General features: G+C 37.5%; 1 protein-coding gene across 2 annotated transcripts in view; it reads right to left on the bottom strand.

Annotated features, from left to right (window-relative positions):
* Positions 1-2,065: 2,065 nt before the first annotated feature.
* Positions 2,066-17,107, bottom strand: part of LOC126293637 (eukaryotic translation initiation factor 4B-like) — a 51,126-nt gene continuing 36,084 nt past the window's right edge. For both annotated transcript variants that reach the window (XM_049986911.1, XM_049986912.1), the window contains exons 8-10: positions 10,608-10,725; positions 4,984-5,065; positions 2,066-3,136 (exon numbers count right to left, since the gene is read on the bottom strand). In XM_049986911.1, the coding sequence (XP_049842868.1) occupies positions 3,065-3,136; positions 4,984-5,065; positions 10,608-10,725 (272 nt within the window). In that variant the 3' untranslated portion in view covers positions 2,066-3,064. The remainder of the gene's footprint in view (positions 3,137-4,983; positions 5,066-10,607; positions 10,726-17,107) is intronic.

Raw genomic sequence — 17,107 nt, 5'->3', positions numbered from 1 at the left:
CAACTTTTATAGAAATTTCCACTTCACCATGTGACGCAATATGGTCTCCTCTGACATCCCAGGTATTTTCTCGAAATCCAAACATGATAAATCATGTTCGTTTGACTTCATTATAAAATGGTGGTTAGAATTTGAAACAATAAAAATAATTTTTTCTTATTTTTGAATGCTGCTGCTGTTGGCTGTGATTTTTATTTTATTGATCTTGTGTGTAATATGTTTTAAAAGAATTCCTATTATCAACTGTGTTTTAGTGCAGTGCAATGTGCTAAATGTCTTGCCAAGCTGCCCACCTCTAGAATGTGCGAAGATGCGAAAATTTATTAGTACCGATGCTTCTGGATCTAAAGATACCACATTTTAAAATTCTTCCTCATTTGCCAGTATCTGTAAGACAGCAGCCATCAGTAACAATGTAGTTACACGTTTTCACTGCAGTTAATTTTCTAGAAAGATGCACCAGCTTACACACACATCAAATAAAATTTAAAAACCGCACTTTAATTCTGAAACCTACTGGCAGATTAGAACTGTGAGCCGGACCGAGACTCGAACTAGAGACTTTCGCCTTTCACGGGCAAGTGGAAGGTAGGTGACGAGGTACTGGCAGAAGTAAAGCTGTGAGGACAGGGCGTTAGTCGTGTTTGGGTGGCTCAGTTGGTAGAGCACTTGCCCGCAAAAGGCAAAGGTCCCAAGTTCCAAGTTGGAGTCTCGGTCCGGCACACAGTTTTAATCTGCCAGGAAGTTTCGTATCAGCGCACACTCCGCTGCGATCAGCGCACACTTCGCTGCGAAGTAAATTTCTCATTCCACACTTGAATTTTGTTTTCAATATTTAATTTCACTGTTTATTAAAATGTTAAATTGTAGCTATAGGATACTTTTTTTGGGGGGGGGGGGGGGGGGGTGTTTTGAACATTCATAATTGAAAGTTACACCACCAGCCCAAAATTTTCAGCTTTGACAAAAATGAGAAATTGACATTAGTAATAATAATTCAAAGATGTTTAAAAAAACCAGGACTTTGTAAGATGCTATCTCATAATTTACTTACCTTATGACTCTCAAATGTCTGTAGAATCTTTTTACACGATTACTTAGTTTAGGTACTAGAAAAAAATGCTCTTATTACTGACAAACACTAGCAACAAACAGCCAAAGATAACCCCATCTCTCAGAATTGTTAATATCTGAAGGAAACCACTTGCCAAATAAAGCATTTAGTTGTGGAATGGCACACATGATAGAGGGAAAAGCTTTATGGTTTTGGGAATAAATCCTCTGTTTATCTACAGTACAAACATATACACAAAAAATGCCTGCCTCAAGAATTACAATTTACAGAGTATGTACACATTCACTGCTACCTGGAATGCTGAGTCGATATCTGTACTCCTTACAGAAGGATTCAAAGACACCAAGATGTTTTAGCAGGTAAGGACTGCTTCACACGATATCTCACGACTATCCAGATACATGTTAGTGGGCTCTGTGATGGTCTTGTGAAGGAACAGCCTGAAATAAATTAGTGTGGTGATAGTAGTGAGGACGACAATTCACCTCTAGTTGTGATTTTGGGAAGACTAGAGATGTTTAGCAGCTATTTTTCCTCAGTCCTTGAATTAGTATCAACCAACTGGAGAGACAATTATGCAGTATGTTGGAAGGAAGAAGAGCAAACTATTATTTTCCTCAACTTACGCGTTTCTTTCATCCAATGTCATCACTTGCACAAAAATAACAATTTGAATAGTCTTCTTTCTTGGTCTCAAGATGATATTTGGTAATTGAGAAGAAATACCTACTGAAACAATCCAAGTTAAATTTTAGTTTCCAACACAAATGTTACTGCAATTATAGAAAGCTTAAATGAGTTAAAAATATTCCACTTCTTCAAATTCTGGTTACTCCAGAGCAAAACTATTTAATGGAAAAAATTTTGGGTTCTCACAGATTTGCAAGAAAAGTTTTCTTGTATACCTCAACTGACTATCTCAGAACACTACATTTACGTTGAACACCTCTGAACATCATGTCATATAAAAATCAAACTTATCACGCATGATATGGTTTTGGAAATTTATTGCTGTTAAAACAAACTGTTACAGAGAAAAGTGTGATAACAGTTTCATTACATACAGAGTACCAAGTGTATGGCAGCGTATCACTTAATTGTCTTTCTCAAATATGCACTAAAATTTATATAGAACTGTGAAAAAGACTTAAAAATAATAAATGACACAAATATTATTCCTAAATTATACAAAACACTGCCCAATATACACTCTTACCACAATTTATGTGGCTGCACAATTTTGATTGAGGCACAACAGCAGTATCATAAAAAGCATGTACATTTTAGTCTGTGACACAAACTGACTGAATGAAACAATAATGATACACAATTTGAACTATTACACATGATACTGATTTCTAGTATGGGCTATTACAATCTGCAGACATATTTTCAGTAGCAATGGTACAATCGTAACGGCTTAGAAAATTCTCTTATTATCAAATACCAGTGCACAGAATATTAGTATACCATGCAGTAGCAGCATGCCATTGAAAGAGAGAAACAATCTCCCCACAACGAAAAAAGCAGCTGCACGGAAACCGCTATTATATACATACACACAAACACACGCGCACTCACACAGACCGAAGTTAATGCTGCTGAACTGCGGATTTACTGTCAGTCTGGTTTCGCAGGAATGAGAAAATAGTATCAGCAAAACTGCTGCAACATTCCCCAGCCCACAGGGCCAGGGTGGTGAAAAGAAAGAATGTTTAATCAGTTATAATTTTGGTAAATCTATAACACCACTTGAGCACAAAAAGCTCACCTGACAATGCTTGGAAATATACTCTGATAAACCACATTCCACTATCACACATCAGCAAATAAAATAAAAGAGAGGGCATATACTTTACAAACAATTCCATGTAATAACAAAAAAACATTCTGAAAGGTGCACGGAGTACTTGGAAGAAATTACAATTTTCGTATCAGCTACTGAAGAAACAGAGGAGAGGACTGGCGGGAAGTTGACAAAGCCGCATCCTAGTCGGACCCTGCCGCCTGCGGGTCATCTTCACTTGGCAGATAAGCAAACTTGTTTGATGCCGTGAAGCTCTGAAACACGTCACAAAATAGACACACATAACCAATACACAGCAGTTACTGGAGAAAAATGAATGAGATGGTGTTTATGCTATTGAATTTTGTTAGGTAAGAGAAACACAGGCAAAAACAAAAGGATTGGGTTCATGAGAGAGAGAGAGAGAGAGAGAGAGAGAGAGTAACTGGATCAGATGAAGGAATACCAGTATTAACAATAGGTATATTTTGCAGAGTTGCAAAAAGTAACCACGATTATACAAGAAATGACTGTACCTATCAAATGTGACTTGCTAGACAGTAATACAAAACTTACTTTTGTATGACACTTAAGGTGACAAACTGTGCAATACTACTACAAATGTCTCACATGACAATTTTATTTTGAAACAATATTTGCTTCTAACTTTCAAATCAATAATTAACCAAATGATCACTGTACACTGTTTATGCAGCCAAACTTTAACAAACGGTCATCATCCACACTACTGTTTATTTTGTTCAATCCTCTCCCACTTCTAATTCTGCAAATTAGTATTGGAGTGTAGTGTAGATACAGTTTACTTTCTTGATGTAAATGCTGCATTCACAGATGGAGTGCAAGCAGCCTGATTTTCAATTTCCATCAGAGTGATATGGAGGTGTCTGAAGATTCTCTAAATTTCACAATGAAATCCTGGACCAGAAGTTCTTTCACAGTGATTTTCGAAAGGTAAATCATCTTTCCTCGTGTACGGGCACAGTTTGTTACCTTACCTAAGATCTTCAACCTATATGTATCTCAGCAGTCGAACCAACTTAACACTGTCATGTTCCTATCTGTCAATCCTGATACAGATTCCATACTTCTGAGAGAGAGAGAGAGAGAGAGAGAGAGAGAGAGAGAGAGAGAGAGAGAGAGAGAGAGAGAGAGAGAGTAACATTTGTACATTCCTTTGAGTGCACATTATATTTCTCCACATAAAGATTTATTTGCCGATCTTTCATTTATGTTGGTGTTTTGTTCAGCTCACATTGGATCTTGACCCCTTACGAAATAACCAAATCCTCATGGATGTCTGGGCCATTTGCATAAAGACAGATTTATACTTAACACTATAATTACTTTACAATCATGTTTCATCCCATTCTCATTCCTAACAGTAAGATTAATAGTCTTCTCTTCTTGAGACACTATCCCTTTTCAGATTACATTTTAGGCCAGTTGCATGTAATTGCAAACTTTATCATTCATATTCTGTATTGTATTAAAAACAAAGATTCCAGGACTTACCAAGCGGCAAAGCGCCGGTAGATAGGCACAATAAATAAAACACACACAAACACACACACAGAATTTCTAACTTTCGCAACCGACGGTTGCTTCTTCAGGAAAGAGGGAAGGAGAGGGAAAGACGAAAGGATGTGGGTTTTAAGGGAGAGGGTAAGGAGTCATTCCAATCCCGGGAGCGGAAAGACTTCCCTTAGGGGGAAAAAGGACAAGTGTACACACACACACACACACACACACACACACACACACACACACACACACACACACACACACACAGATATTTGGGATATGCTTCCCACACGTCACTGTGAACACTGGCAGTAGACAACTGTTCATAACAGTTCACATAATCAGTGTTCACACTACTAACAGTACCCTAACTTACAAAAACATCACATGTTAAAGCTGTCCAGACAATGTATCACAATCATTCTAATTATTATCACGGCAAAGCAAAAAGTCAGGAAACAGGTCCACTAAGTGTCATATTTGGAAAAAGCTACCCATTATTATGTTTTGACTGACTCTTGACTCCATTAAAAAATCAAAATGTGTAAAGATTACAACTTTTAGTACAAAGAGAACTCACCGGTGTCTCTTCCTCGTGGTATTTGGGCATTCGCGCACTTTCTTCCTGGCTGCTATCTCTGTCCCTGCTACGTACTGGTACCCTGAAAACAAAGTTTTGTGTGTTTATATACAGAGTACACAATTCTGTTGAACATTAACATGAATGCCACATAAATATAACAAACGCAACCATGTTCCAATAGTAAAATGTCAATGAAAAGCCACCACCTTTAAACCAAAACAGCTTTTCACTGCTAGAAAGTTTAGCACATACTGTGAAACCCTGCTTTTACACTTTTCAAGGGTCATTACAACAATGAAGTAATATGAAGGAAAATGTGAAATGTGGGAAATAACATTTAAGTGGTGAAAGCTATGTATACGGCCCCCTTTGATTTTTGCACTTTATGTACAATGTATTATGTAATTGACATCAGGGACATTTTTGTTATTTACAAACAGTTACATAAATTTTGTAATATGTTATGCACCGACGTAACCTGAACTGATAACTGCCTGGGAAGTAGAAATGCGTGACTTAATTTCATACATCGTAATCTATGTTCTTGGAAAGCCTGTAACTACCACCTGTGCGATAATGAAACAATGCACTCGCTATATATTTTTTCTTGTTTAGCATGGTGTGTTTCAAGAATTCATCCTTACTGTAAAATCCACATATGTATGTAAGTATTTTGTGTGGCGTTTGCATATGTGCCGCTGTTCTGCATCTTTTGCACTCTGGTCATCACCTTGAAATTATGAAGCATTGCATCTCCTCCATTAGGTAGGAAAGCGCAATTATTTTTATCTTTGAAGTTACTGATGGCGCAGATGTACTCAGCAAATTAAACTGATTACCAACAGTACATTTTCATACTGTGTTAAATAATATGCTTAACTCCTAACAGCTGCAACAGCCTAGTTCTGAATTGCTAACAACTCTTTATTATTGTAACTGAAGATTGATAAAACACATTCTATATTCCAACTGGTAATTTAACACAGTATGTGCAAATGGCTGTTTCAGCTCAGATTGAAGTACCAGAAGAATACAGGTCTTTTTAAGTCCACACCCAAGAACAGAAATTTCTTTGCTCTTCTTCTAAATGACTTTCTCTGTGATTTGACACAGTTAGGAACTGTTTGGAAGGCACAAAATGAAATACCTAAAAAACTAATGTCAATATACGAGTGCTACATAGGTACTGTTTATTGGGAAAACTGTACAAATTTTATACTGAAGCATTGAAGTAGTTCAAAAAGTACCCAACAGATCGTGCTGTACACTGTGCAGCTCTTACAGTATCAAAGCGCGCAGTTAAACTCTTCCTATACAAGCAGTATTTGCCGTCACATAAAAATCTGTTCAAAACGTTCACCTCTTACAGTATTGAGGTCGTGCACACAATGAAATTTGCCATCACATCCTGTAGTGTCTCTATGGAAATTGTTCCAGATGCCACACACATCACCAATTCCATCTCATCCAGTGTGGTGGGATGGTTCTGGCAACAGTGTCTTTCAAAGTGTCCCACAAAAAATAGTCACTAGGAGTCAGATTGAGCAAATATGGAGGCCAATCCATCCCTGCACCAGAAAATTTGCAATAATCAAATGCAATTACTCTATTCCCAAAGTATTCACCAAGAATGCAAAACACCTGCTTGGTTTGTTGTGGTCTGGCCCCATCTTGCATGAACCATTTTTGACAAAGCAGGTGTATTCTTTCCATCTTGTTTTTCTTCTCTCCAAAATTATTATTTTTTCATGAGTATTTCCAACATGATAATTTATATGACATGAACACAGAGCCTAAAATCTCAAATACTGACTCAGGGTCTATCCAAATTAACTTTATTATCCTCTTGTTATTTAAGATTCGTTAATGGTAGTAGTTTACCCACAAAACTATGATAATCGAAAACAACATTATCATTGTTCATATGAAAACATGTATTCCACTACCACTTCCCCACATAGTAGATAAAGGTATGTAAATAATGACAGCATTTATAGAGCTAATGACAAAAACACGTTAACAATATTTTCACTCATTCAGTTTCAAAGTAATTAGATTATTCAGTAAAAACATTGTTACTGAAACAGAATTCCATATTTAGGCGAACTAACCAGCATAGTTCAGCAGAAATTATTAACCTACCCTAAAATACCTATAAAAACGAATCATCTTTCATCATTTAATCACTCAAAACCATAAATCTTTAGTAGTAATTTGTATAAACTTAGTTAAAAACTACCACTAAAGCTACATCCAATTATTGTAAATCTATATAAGAAACATTCTGGAAGCCATTTTAGTTCAGTTTGCCGTAAGTTTGAAGGCATCATCATCTGGGTCTGCCAATAAGGGAAATGTACTGCAAACAAGATAGGCAAATAATAAATTTACCTTGCTTTATCTAAATTCCATGTTCAGAAGTTCATTTAGTAATTTAGAGACTGTTTTAACGAATGACTATACAATAGCTAATGAAAGTGGGCTATGAACGTGTTACTGCTAATGGTTACTTAATGTGCACATGGTTTTTGTTTTCATGTAACTGTCAGACTTTACAAGGACAGTTGTTTTAAGAACTTTAGTCAGTGTGAACTTAAGTGTCACTTCAGTGTTACATTACTACCTATTAACCATACAATATGACATTGAGTGTTGTGTGTGGCTAGCTGCTTATCTGTGCATAAATTACAGAGAATGGAATGTAACAATACGAGAGAAGCGAAGTTGTTACTCACCGTATAGTGGAAATGCTGAGTCATGATAGGCACAATAAAAAGATTCACAAAATCATAGCTTTCGGCCATTAAGGCCTTCGGCAACATTCTCAAGAGTTGAAAGTAGTTGCTCTCTGAGACTGCAGATGTGTGTGGAAGTTGCCCTTTGTGTGTGTGTGTGTGTGTGTGTGTGTGTGTGTGTGTGTGTGTGTGTGTGTGTGTGTGTGTGTGTGTGTGTGCGCGCGCTGTTGACAAAGGCCTTAATGACCGAAAGCTGTGATTGTGTGTATCTCCGCTGTATGGTGAGTAGCAACTTTCCTTCTCTCGTATTGTTACATAAATTACACAGGTGAGAGACACTACAGGTACATTTGAACAACACAAAAGGGTTATGGAGATGCTTTGAGAACTAAAATGGGAAACCCCAGAGGGACAGTAATGTTCTTTTCGGGGAACACTATTCAGAAAATTTTGAAAACTGGCATTTGAAGCTGGCTACAAAACAATCCTATTGGAGCAACATACATTTTGCGTAAGGACCACAAAGATAAAATATGAGAAATTAGAGCCCACATGGAGGCATATAGACTATCTTTTTCCCATCACTCTATCTGTGAGTGAAACAAAGAAACGATCAGTAGTGGTATAGGGCACCCTCCACTGTGCACCGTACAGTGACTTGCAGAGTACGTACATAGATGTAGATCAAGAAATGGCCATAAACAGTGGTTTATTCAATATCTAAGTACAACTTAAGTGTTTGAACTGTAAATCTGGTGTAGACTACTTCGTTGCCAACAGGCTATTTTCAACCACTAACTTTTTAGTCAGATTCGATGGAGATGCAGTTACCAAGGGCACATTTGTACAGACAATGGTTACACCACACACACACACACACACACACACACACACACACACACACACTTGTGCATGGGCAATCCTCAAATGCTAGTGGCAGAAAAGCTGTTCCAAAATTGCAACATAATGTTCACCAGTGATTTTTTTTTAAACAGAAACAAAGGACCATTAATGCCTCTGCTGCATACAACAGCCCGAACAATAACTTTGGGATAATATAGTGGCATTGAATCTCACAAATATGGATTTTTGGAACTCTGAAAACGCCAGTTTTGTTTACTCACGACTCATTCAGTTGGAAGTCTGCTTCATTTGGGAATCAGACACAGCCAACATCAAATCCTCAATTATCAATCATGAGAATCTGGTTGCTTGTGGTATTCCAGTACCATAAAAACACATTCACTGGAATACCCAGCACTTCCTTCAGTATGTTAATCACTTTACATGTTTCAACAGTGGAACTAATACCTCTGGGATGGCACTATCTATTGCAATTACAGTGCTATCTGTTGGCAGCTTTTTGAACTTCAGTATACAATTCTTACAGCTTTAACAAAAAACATACCATTTGTTGCACTCATCTACTAGGCTATCACCAAGTGGTTGGATTTTGGAGAAAGTACCTGCATTAACATCATGGATTATACTAAAATTTTAAAAGAAGTTTTTAAAGTTCTTTGACACATCATCATCATCATCATCGTCATCATCATGACCTTCAATAATACCTGCTCTAGAGAATACTAAAAATGTAGAATGTAATAAAATTTGTTGGTTTTGGACCAGTAGAATATGCTCTTATTTTAAATGCATTTCATTTTGTCATTATTTTTAAGGGATTTATATTCTTACATTTCACAGCCAAATCTGATTTTTTACATAATTTGCAAGGTGGAATTTGTAATGAAAACAGTTAAAAGATATCACAGGACACTTTATGTAAATGTGGCTAAGACAGCAATTTCTGGAGTTTTTATGAAAATCGTCAACTTCGCCCCTTACTTGCAAACCATAGGAAAGCAGTTGGAGAATTAAATTTTACATTCTAAAACTTTATATTGTTTAAGTTACTACATTCAAAGTTTCAGGTTTATTCAGCAATTACTTCCGGATATGTAAGACACTAACATTAGTTACTTTCGAATACATTATGGGAGTGGCAGTGAACAATGTCTTATACATATTTACTATTAAAAACAGTCTTGATCACGTTTTATTTATCAAGGTGACCGATTTCAACCGCTGTTTTTCCCAGCTGTTCATTTTTTCAGCTAACTTTACTTCAAATTATCCAAATGAAAACTCCCCATGAAATCGTTTTCATCATTTTGCTAAAGATAGCACAAAAGTTGTGAAAGATGGTTTGCTTCTTTCAAGAAAATATTCTATCTGAAGAGTAGCCAAAATCTCATGGTGTACTTTCGACAGTTACGCTATGGAGCCAAACAAATGCCTACATCCCTGAAGTATTATATTAGCGAAAGTAGAGCTTCACCACTGCTCACTGGCGATATGTGTGAATGTTCACACCAAATTTCAGCAGTATCTGATGGTCATGCATAACCTAATAACATGGAAAATCCTAACAGTTTTTAGATACTTAAATTTGAAAGGGACTCCTTTACTGGACACCCTATATCATTTAAATTTTTTAAACAGATATAAGGGGCAGCATCTACTAAATTGCAGATGAATGTTTAGTTACACTACATTTCGAGGAGTTGGTAATAATAGTAGCTAATGTGATTTTCTAATCTGCTATGCTTGCTTATGTGGGGCTCATTGTTCAGTTTCAAGTGAGTGGTTGGCCACTATTCTCAATTTTGTTTGTGGTTCGCACAAAAAAATGTCTATTACATTAATATTTCAAAATTTTACTTGCAAAAGCCTGATAAATCAGTAGAGGTGTATGGATTTTATTTTTAAGGGGTGGATACAGGATGGAAGCTGAAAAGGGCAGTGGTACTGAATGTTGGAGATACTCATACAACAAACACCACAAATGCAGCACTATTTCAACACGATCAAACTCCTCTGACTTACCTCTCCTGCTCAAGAGAAGGAGATCGCATTTCAGTCCGTCCTCGAGGAGGAATGTAGGCTCCTTCACTGCGAGGGGCGGGGGTCGAACCTCCCGTTCTGGGTCTTTCGTCACGGTCATCTGTAAGGCAGAGTGTAAACTACAGTAGCAAATAATACTGGTGGACTACGCAATTTTTATCAACTCACATTTCTGATGAGCATAAAAAAGCTGGCAAGCTTTCAGTCTTAAGCTAATGAAAGGAATGTCTAAACTGAATCTTAAGACTTATTAATTAAAAAGATAATTCCAAAAGCAATATTTATAAGTTTACTTTAAGACATTCCGAACAAAATGGTGTTGCCACCAAGTTTTCAAAAAGCATGCTGGATTTAGGCAGGTTCAGTACATAATTTTACTCTGCTTCTGTGATATTATTGTTAAAGTATCAACAAAGAATCCAACTAAAAAGATAAAAAGTGATCACAAGAGCAAATTATTGATCTAAGTCATATCACAAATTCTGAAAGAGAAGATGAGAAGTTCCCTTCATTTCTGTATCTGGTTTTGAAACAGATTATCCATTACAATTTGGCTTCTAGGAACATGGAGCTGCAACATGTCTTACAACAAAAATGAAATATCAATTTCTGATACATTGGAGTTACTTTAGGGATTTGGCAACTCACCTATAATGGAAGTACGGTAAAATTATGGAAGAACAGGTGTGTGTGCATTTTCAGCTGTTTTGAATATTTAGTTTATTGCTGAGTCGAAAAGGTTCTACATGTTTGCGAGTAATCGCTGAATATTTGTTTTTGAAAAATATCGATCACGTAATTTGCATAAAATTGGGCTTGAAAAATGGCATAAAGAACAGCTCTGCATTCGTAATGCGGATTGTGGCTTTTGGCAAATCCACTACAAGACCAGTTTACAAGGGATGTAAAAGTTTCAAAGAGGGTCGAGATGATAATGGAGATGATGTACGCCCTAGCCCATCAATTACTGGCAACAATGTGAAAGTAATTAAAAAATGGTTCGGGGAGGGGGGGGGGGGAGAACCACCATTAGAGGTTGCTGATGATGTCTGCCTATCCTTTGGCTCATGCCAAGCAATTTTTCCAGATGTTTTGGGCACAAAATATGTAGCAGCATAGTTTGTCCTGGAACTGTTGAATTACAATTATATATTTCCAGGGGCAGATGCGGACTCTGACCATAATCTATTGGTTATGACCTGTAGATTAAAACTGAAGAAACTGCAAAAAGGTGGGAATTTAAGGAGATGGGACCTGGATAAACTGAAAGAACCAGAGGTTGTACATAGTTTCAGGGAGATCATAATCGAACAATTGTCAGGAATGGGGGAAAGAAATACAGTAGAAGAAGAATGGGTAGCTTTGAGGGATGAAGTAGTGAAGGCAGCAGACGATCAAGTAGGTAAAAAAGACGAGGGCTGGCAAAAATCCTTGGGTAACAGAAGAAATATTGAATTTAACTGATGAAAGGAGATCGACAGGAAGTGCAAAATGGCTAAGCAGGGATGGCTAGAGGACAAATGTAAGGATGTAGAGGCTTATCTCACTAGAGGTAAGACAGATACTGTCTACAGGAAAATTAAAGAGACCTTTGGAGAAAAGAGAGCCACTTGTATGAACATCAAGAGCTCAGATGGAAACCCAGTTCTAAGCAAAGAAGGGAAAGCAGAAAGGTGGAAGGAGTATATAGAGGGTCTATACAAGGGTAATGTACTTGAGGACAATATTATGGAAATGGAAGAGGACGTAGGTGAAGATGAAATGGGAGATAGGATACTGCATGAAGAGTTTGACAGAGCACTAATAGACCTGAGTCGAAACAAGGCCCCGAGAGTAGACAACATTCCACTGGAACTACTGATGGCCTTGGGAGAGCCAGTCCTGACAAAACTCTACCATCTGATGAGCAAGATGTATGAGACAGGCGAAATACCCTCAGACTTCAAGAAGAATATAATAATTCCCATCCTAAAGAAAGCAGGTGTTGACAGATGTGAAAATTACCTAACTATCAGTTTAATAAGCCACAGCTGCAAAATACTAACACGAAAACTTTACAGACGAATGGAAAACCAAGTAGAGGCCGACCTCGGGGAAGATCAGTTTGGATTCCGTAGAAATACTGGAACACATGAGGCAATACTGACCTTACGACTTATCTTAGAAGAAAGATTAAGGAAAGGCAAACCTACGTTTCTAGCATTTGTAGACTTAGAGAAAGCTTTCGACAATGTTGACTGGAATACTCTTTCAAATTCTAAAAGTGGCAGGGGTAAAATACAGGGAGCAAAAGGCTACTTACAATTTGTACAGAAACCAGATGGCAGTTATAAGAATCGAGGGGCATGAAAGGGAAGCTGTGGTTGGGAAGGGAGCGAGACAGGGTTGTAGCCTATCTCCGATGTTATTCAATCTGTACATTGAGCAAGCAGTGAAGGAAACAAAAGAAAATATCGGAGTAGGTATTAAAATCCATGGAGAAGAAATAAAAACTTTGAGGTTCGCCGATGACATTGTAATTCTGTCAGAGACAGCAAAGGACTTAGAAGAGCAGTTGAATGGAATGGACAATGTCTTGAAAGGAGGATATAAGATGAACATCAACAAAAGCAAAACAAGGATAATGGAATGTGGTGCAATTAAGTCGGGTGATACTGAGGGAATTAGATTAGGAAATGAGAGCCTTAAGGTAGTAAAGGAGTTTTTCTATTTGGGGAGCAAAATAACTGATGATGATCGAAGTAGAGAGGATATAAAATGTAGACTGGCAATGGGAAGGAAAGCATTTCTGAAGAAGAGAAATTTGTTAACATCGAGTATAGATGTAAGTGTCACGAAGTCGTTTCTGAAAGTATTTGTATGGAGTGTAGCCATGTATGGAAGTGAAACATGGACGATAAATAGTTTGGACAAGAAGAGAATAGAAGCTTTCGAAATGTGGTGCTACAGAAGAATGCTTAAGATCAGATGGGTAGATCACATAACTAATCAGCAAGTATTGAATAGGATTGGGGAGAAGAGGAGTTTGTGGCACAACTTGACCAGAAGAAGGGATCGGTTTGTAGGAAATGTTCTGAGGCATCAAGGGATCACCAATTTAGTATTTGACACTAAAAATCATAGAGGGAGACCTAGAGATGAATCCACTAAGCAGATTCAGAAGGATGTTGGTTGCAGTAGGTACTGGGAGATGTTTAAGCTTGCACAGGGTAGAGTAGCATGGAGAGCTGTATCAAACCAGTCTCAGGACTGAAGACGACGACGACATCTTTCTCAAAGTCCCCCCCCCCCCCTCCCCCTCCAATTACGATGTACATCATGAGTTTGTGCTTTATTGTTGTATGGTCAATAAGGAATACTACTCAAAGTTATTTGCCATTTGTGTGAAGCAATCTGAAGAAAGCCTCCAGAATTGTGGCAAAAGCACTCATGAAAATGGCACATGATAACTCTCCCACTCACCTCAATGCTTTTGTTCAGGATTTTTTGGCAAAAGACAACTGTTATGTTGCTTTAGTCACCGTATTCATTGTACATGACCACCCACAACTTCTATTCCCTAGGCTGAAGAGAAATGTAAAGATACATCATTTTGGCATCTTTGATAACATAAAAACAGTATCATTGAAGAAGCTAAGCACCATAAAAAAAATTGAGTTAAAGAAGTGCTTCTGAGATTGGAATAAGCTCAAGGAAAAAGTTGTTGATGAAGATTCTTAAAGAACAACAAAAATTACTGTTACTTTCTGATCACACCTTGTATAATGGCAATTTACTTTGGATTGACAGTAATGAAAGTAACCATACAAAGGAGTAACAAGAGAGAACATGTGCACTTCCTTTTTAACCTCCAACCACCATTCCAAGCAGGGAAACTATTAGCTCTGAAAGGTAATCGCGCGTGTGTGTGTGTGTGTGTGTGTGTGTGTGTGTGTGTGTGTGTGTGTGTGTGTGTGTGTCCAGGAGCAGCAATGAAAAATTTTGCCTTGTGAACGTAAGTACTGGTCAGGGATTCTGCCCTGAATTTTTTTTTTTAACAAGCAAAACTATAAGGTCATGAAACAACAGTGAGTTGAGAGGAAACAAAAACAAAACAATGTAAGGGAGATCTAAAACATTGGTGGAACTGGGGCACAAGAAGCCAAAAATTTTACATAAATGTATTAGTACAAACACCAATACCACGTCTGTAATTCATTAGCACCTTTTGGCAATTATTGTAATGCATCACGCAGGACAGCATTATCTAAATGAATACTACCAGGATACTTCTATTTTCACATCTGACACCGATGGGAAATAAAGGAGACATGATAGTTGCAGAGTAAATAAGCACAAGAAACATTAACATAAGCTGTAAATTTCTCAACTATTAGATAACTTAGGAAACACATTCTATAGTTTCCTATCATAACTGGATGGAACTGGTGCTAGTAACTGTTTCAGCTCAGATTGAGGTACAGGAAGATTATCAAGCTTCATGTCCACACCCAAGAACTGATTTTTCTTTATTCTCCTTCCAAATGACGACTTCCTCTGCGATTGGCACAGATAAGCGCTTTTTGGAAGGCACTGAATCTGACGTGCAATTACACTTAATTTTTAAACTTACACTTTTTCACGGGCAAAAGTGCAATTGTCCTCAGTTAACTGACAATATACTTTCTCTCAAAGCTGTGAAATTTAGCAATCCTTTGAATGGTAAAGATTTTAAATACCAGTGTTGAACTTTCCAGCACTCGGATACGAAACACACTTTGGAAAGATATTTGATGTACAGCAACATGTACAATGCATATTTCTGTATTATGAATATACAGTATAACCACGAATTAGATCAAATCCAGTATTGTTAACTTCCAAAACACTGAAATCTAGATTGCACTGTGTGATGTGCTTTTGTCAGCCAATCATACCTCACATCACGCGATCTCTAGCCACTCAATGACAGCAGATATTTGGAGCATAGGACACGTGATGTCAGTCAACAGGAACATTTGTATACATACTGTATACCTACAAGCAAAGCTATAAGCTTTCTCATGCAATACAGGTGGTAAAAAACTTTTTGTTGCCTTTTCTGAGGGCAGTATCCAAATAGCACAGTTTAAATTGCAGCAGCTGAATAATTTTGGGAAGCACGATTATAAAGTTCAAAGTTGTGCACTAAAAATTTCATGGCTGAATACGTATTCCGTCAAGCACGTCGACTTTTTCATAGAAAAGAGAAGTACGTGTGCAATTGCTCAAGAACTCCCCTCACTTTTTTTAAGGGTAATTATATTCTTGCCACCATTACTGCATAATTTGTAATCTGTGAAATAACTAAAATAAATATTAAAAACTAAACTTGAAGCCTCGTCTTTCTTGGCATGTGATACCCTTTAACATGTACCAAACGCAAATGTGCCAGTAAAATTTTACATAATCGCATCAACGGCTGGCCAAATGTGCCTGAAATTTTTTTTAGGTGCTTCGTCCTGAAAGGAAGTTTTAGATGACAGACAAAACTTCCAAATTTAAGTAGTTCACTGCACATTCTCACATGTAAAATAATTCATCTTTCATAGAAGGAAATTTACTTTGAAATTAATGCTTCGGAATGTTTTCCTGTAACCTGTTAGGAATGTTAACACTTGTGATGTAACGCTCATCAAAAGCAGTTTGTTGCCCCTCATTGTCTTCGTCCTAAAGCCTTTGACATTTTACTGTCAGCAGATGCTTGTGGGTGCACTGTGTTTGGTTGTTTCAAATGGTGCATTTTCTTTGCACTTTAACTTTTATTTTGGTGTTATTCTCTCATTCATGTTTCAATATTATGGAAAGGAAAGTTGCTACTCACTATATAGTAGAGATGCTGAGTCGCAATTCTTATCAGTCATATTTACAAAAATTTAACTGAAAACTGAAACAATGAAAAATTTCGCACTTGTACCATACATCCCAGGGCATGTATACCCTGCAACAAAACCTTAGCTGCATTTGACAAGAGGAGAAAACAATATTTTCTTGCACCTCTTAAGGTTAAGTGTGCCAGCTCACGCTGACACCGACTGTACAGCTCCATGTCCACACAAGAGAAGTGATCATTTGCTATCCTTTCAAATGACGACCTCCACAAGTAAATCCTTATCAGAAGGCACTGAAGGAGATGTCACTTAAAATAGTTTTATAGTGTGATTAGCTGGGAGTCCCTGAGGGCTATTCAGCTGGCCAGTGCAACTCTTTCGATTGGATGCACTTTCGCAACCTGCACATTAACGCCAGCAGGGAAAGATGACACAGTTCAATGTGAAATTCAAACCATGTGTCATTTCTGGCATACATTCACATCACTAAAAGGTGAAGGTCTGGGTAAAAGAAGAATGAAAAATTTCAAGATCTAATAAGGTGTCAATATGTGACCTTTCAGCTTCCAGGCATACACTTTACAACACTGAAGAAGGGGATGGGACCACCATCACATATTGACAGGGTGTGGG

This window comes from Schistocerca gregaria, chromosome 10 (assembly GCF_023897955.1).
Source record: "Schistocerca gregaria isolate iqSchGreg1 chromosome 10, iqSchGreg1.2, whole genome shotgun sequence".
Taxonomy (NCBI): domain Eukaryota; kingdom Metazoa; phylum Arthropoda; class Insecta; order Orthoptera; family Acrididae; genus Schistocerca; species Schistocerca gregaria.
The sequence above is the reverse complement of the archived record's forward strand: the minus strand, read 5'-3'. Positions and strand labels throughout refer to the sequence as shown.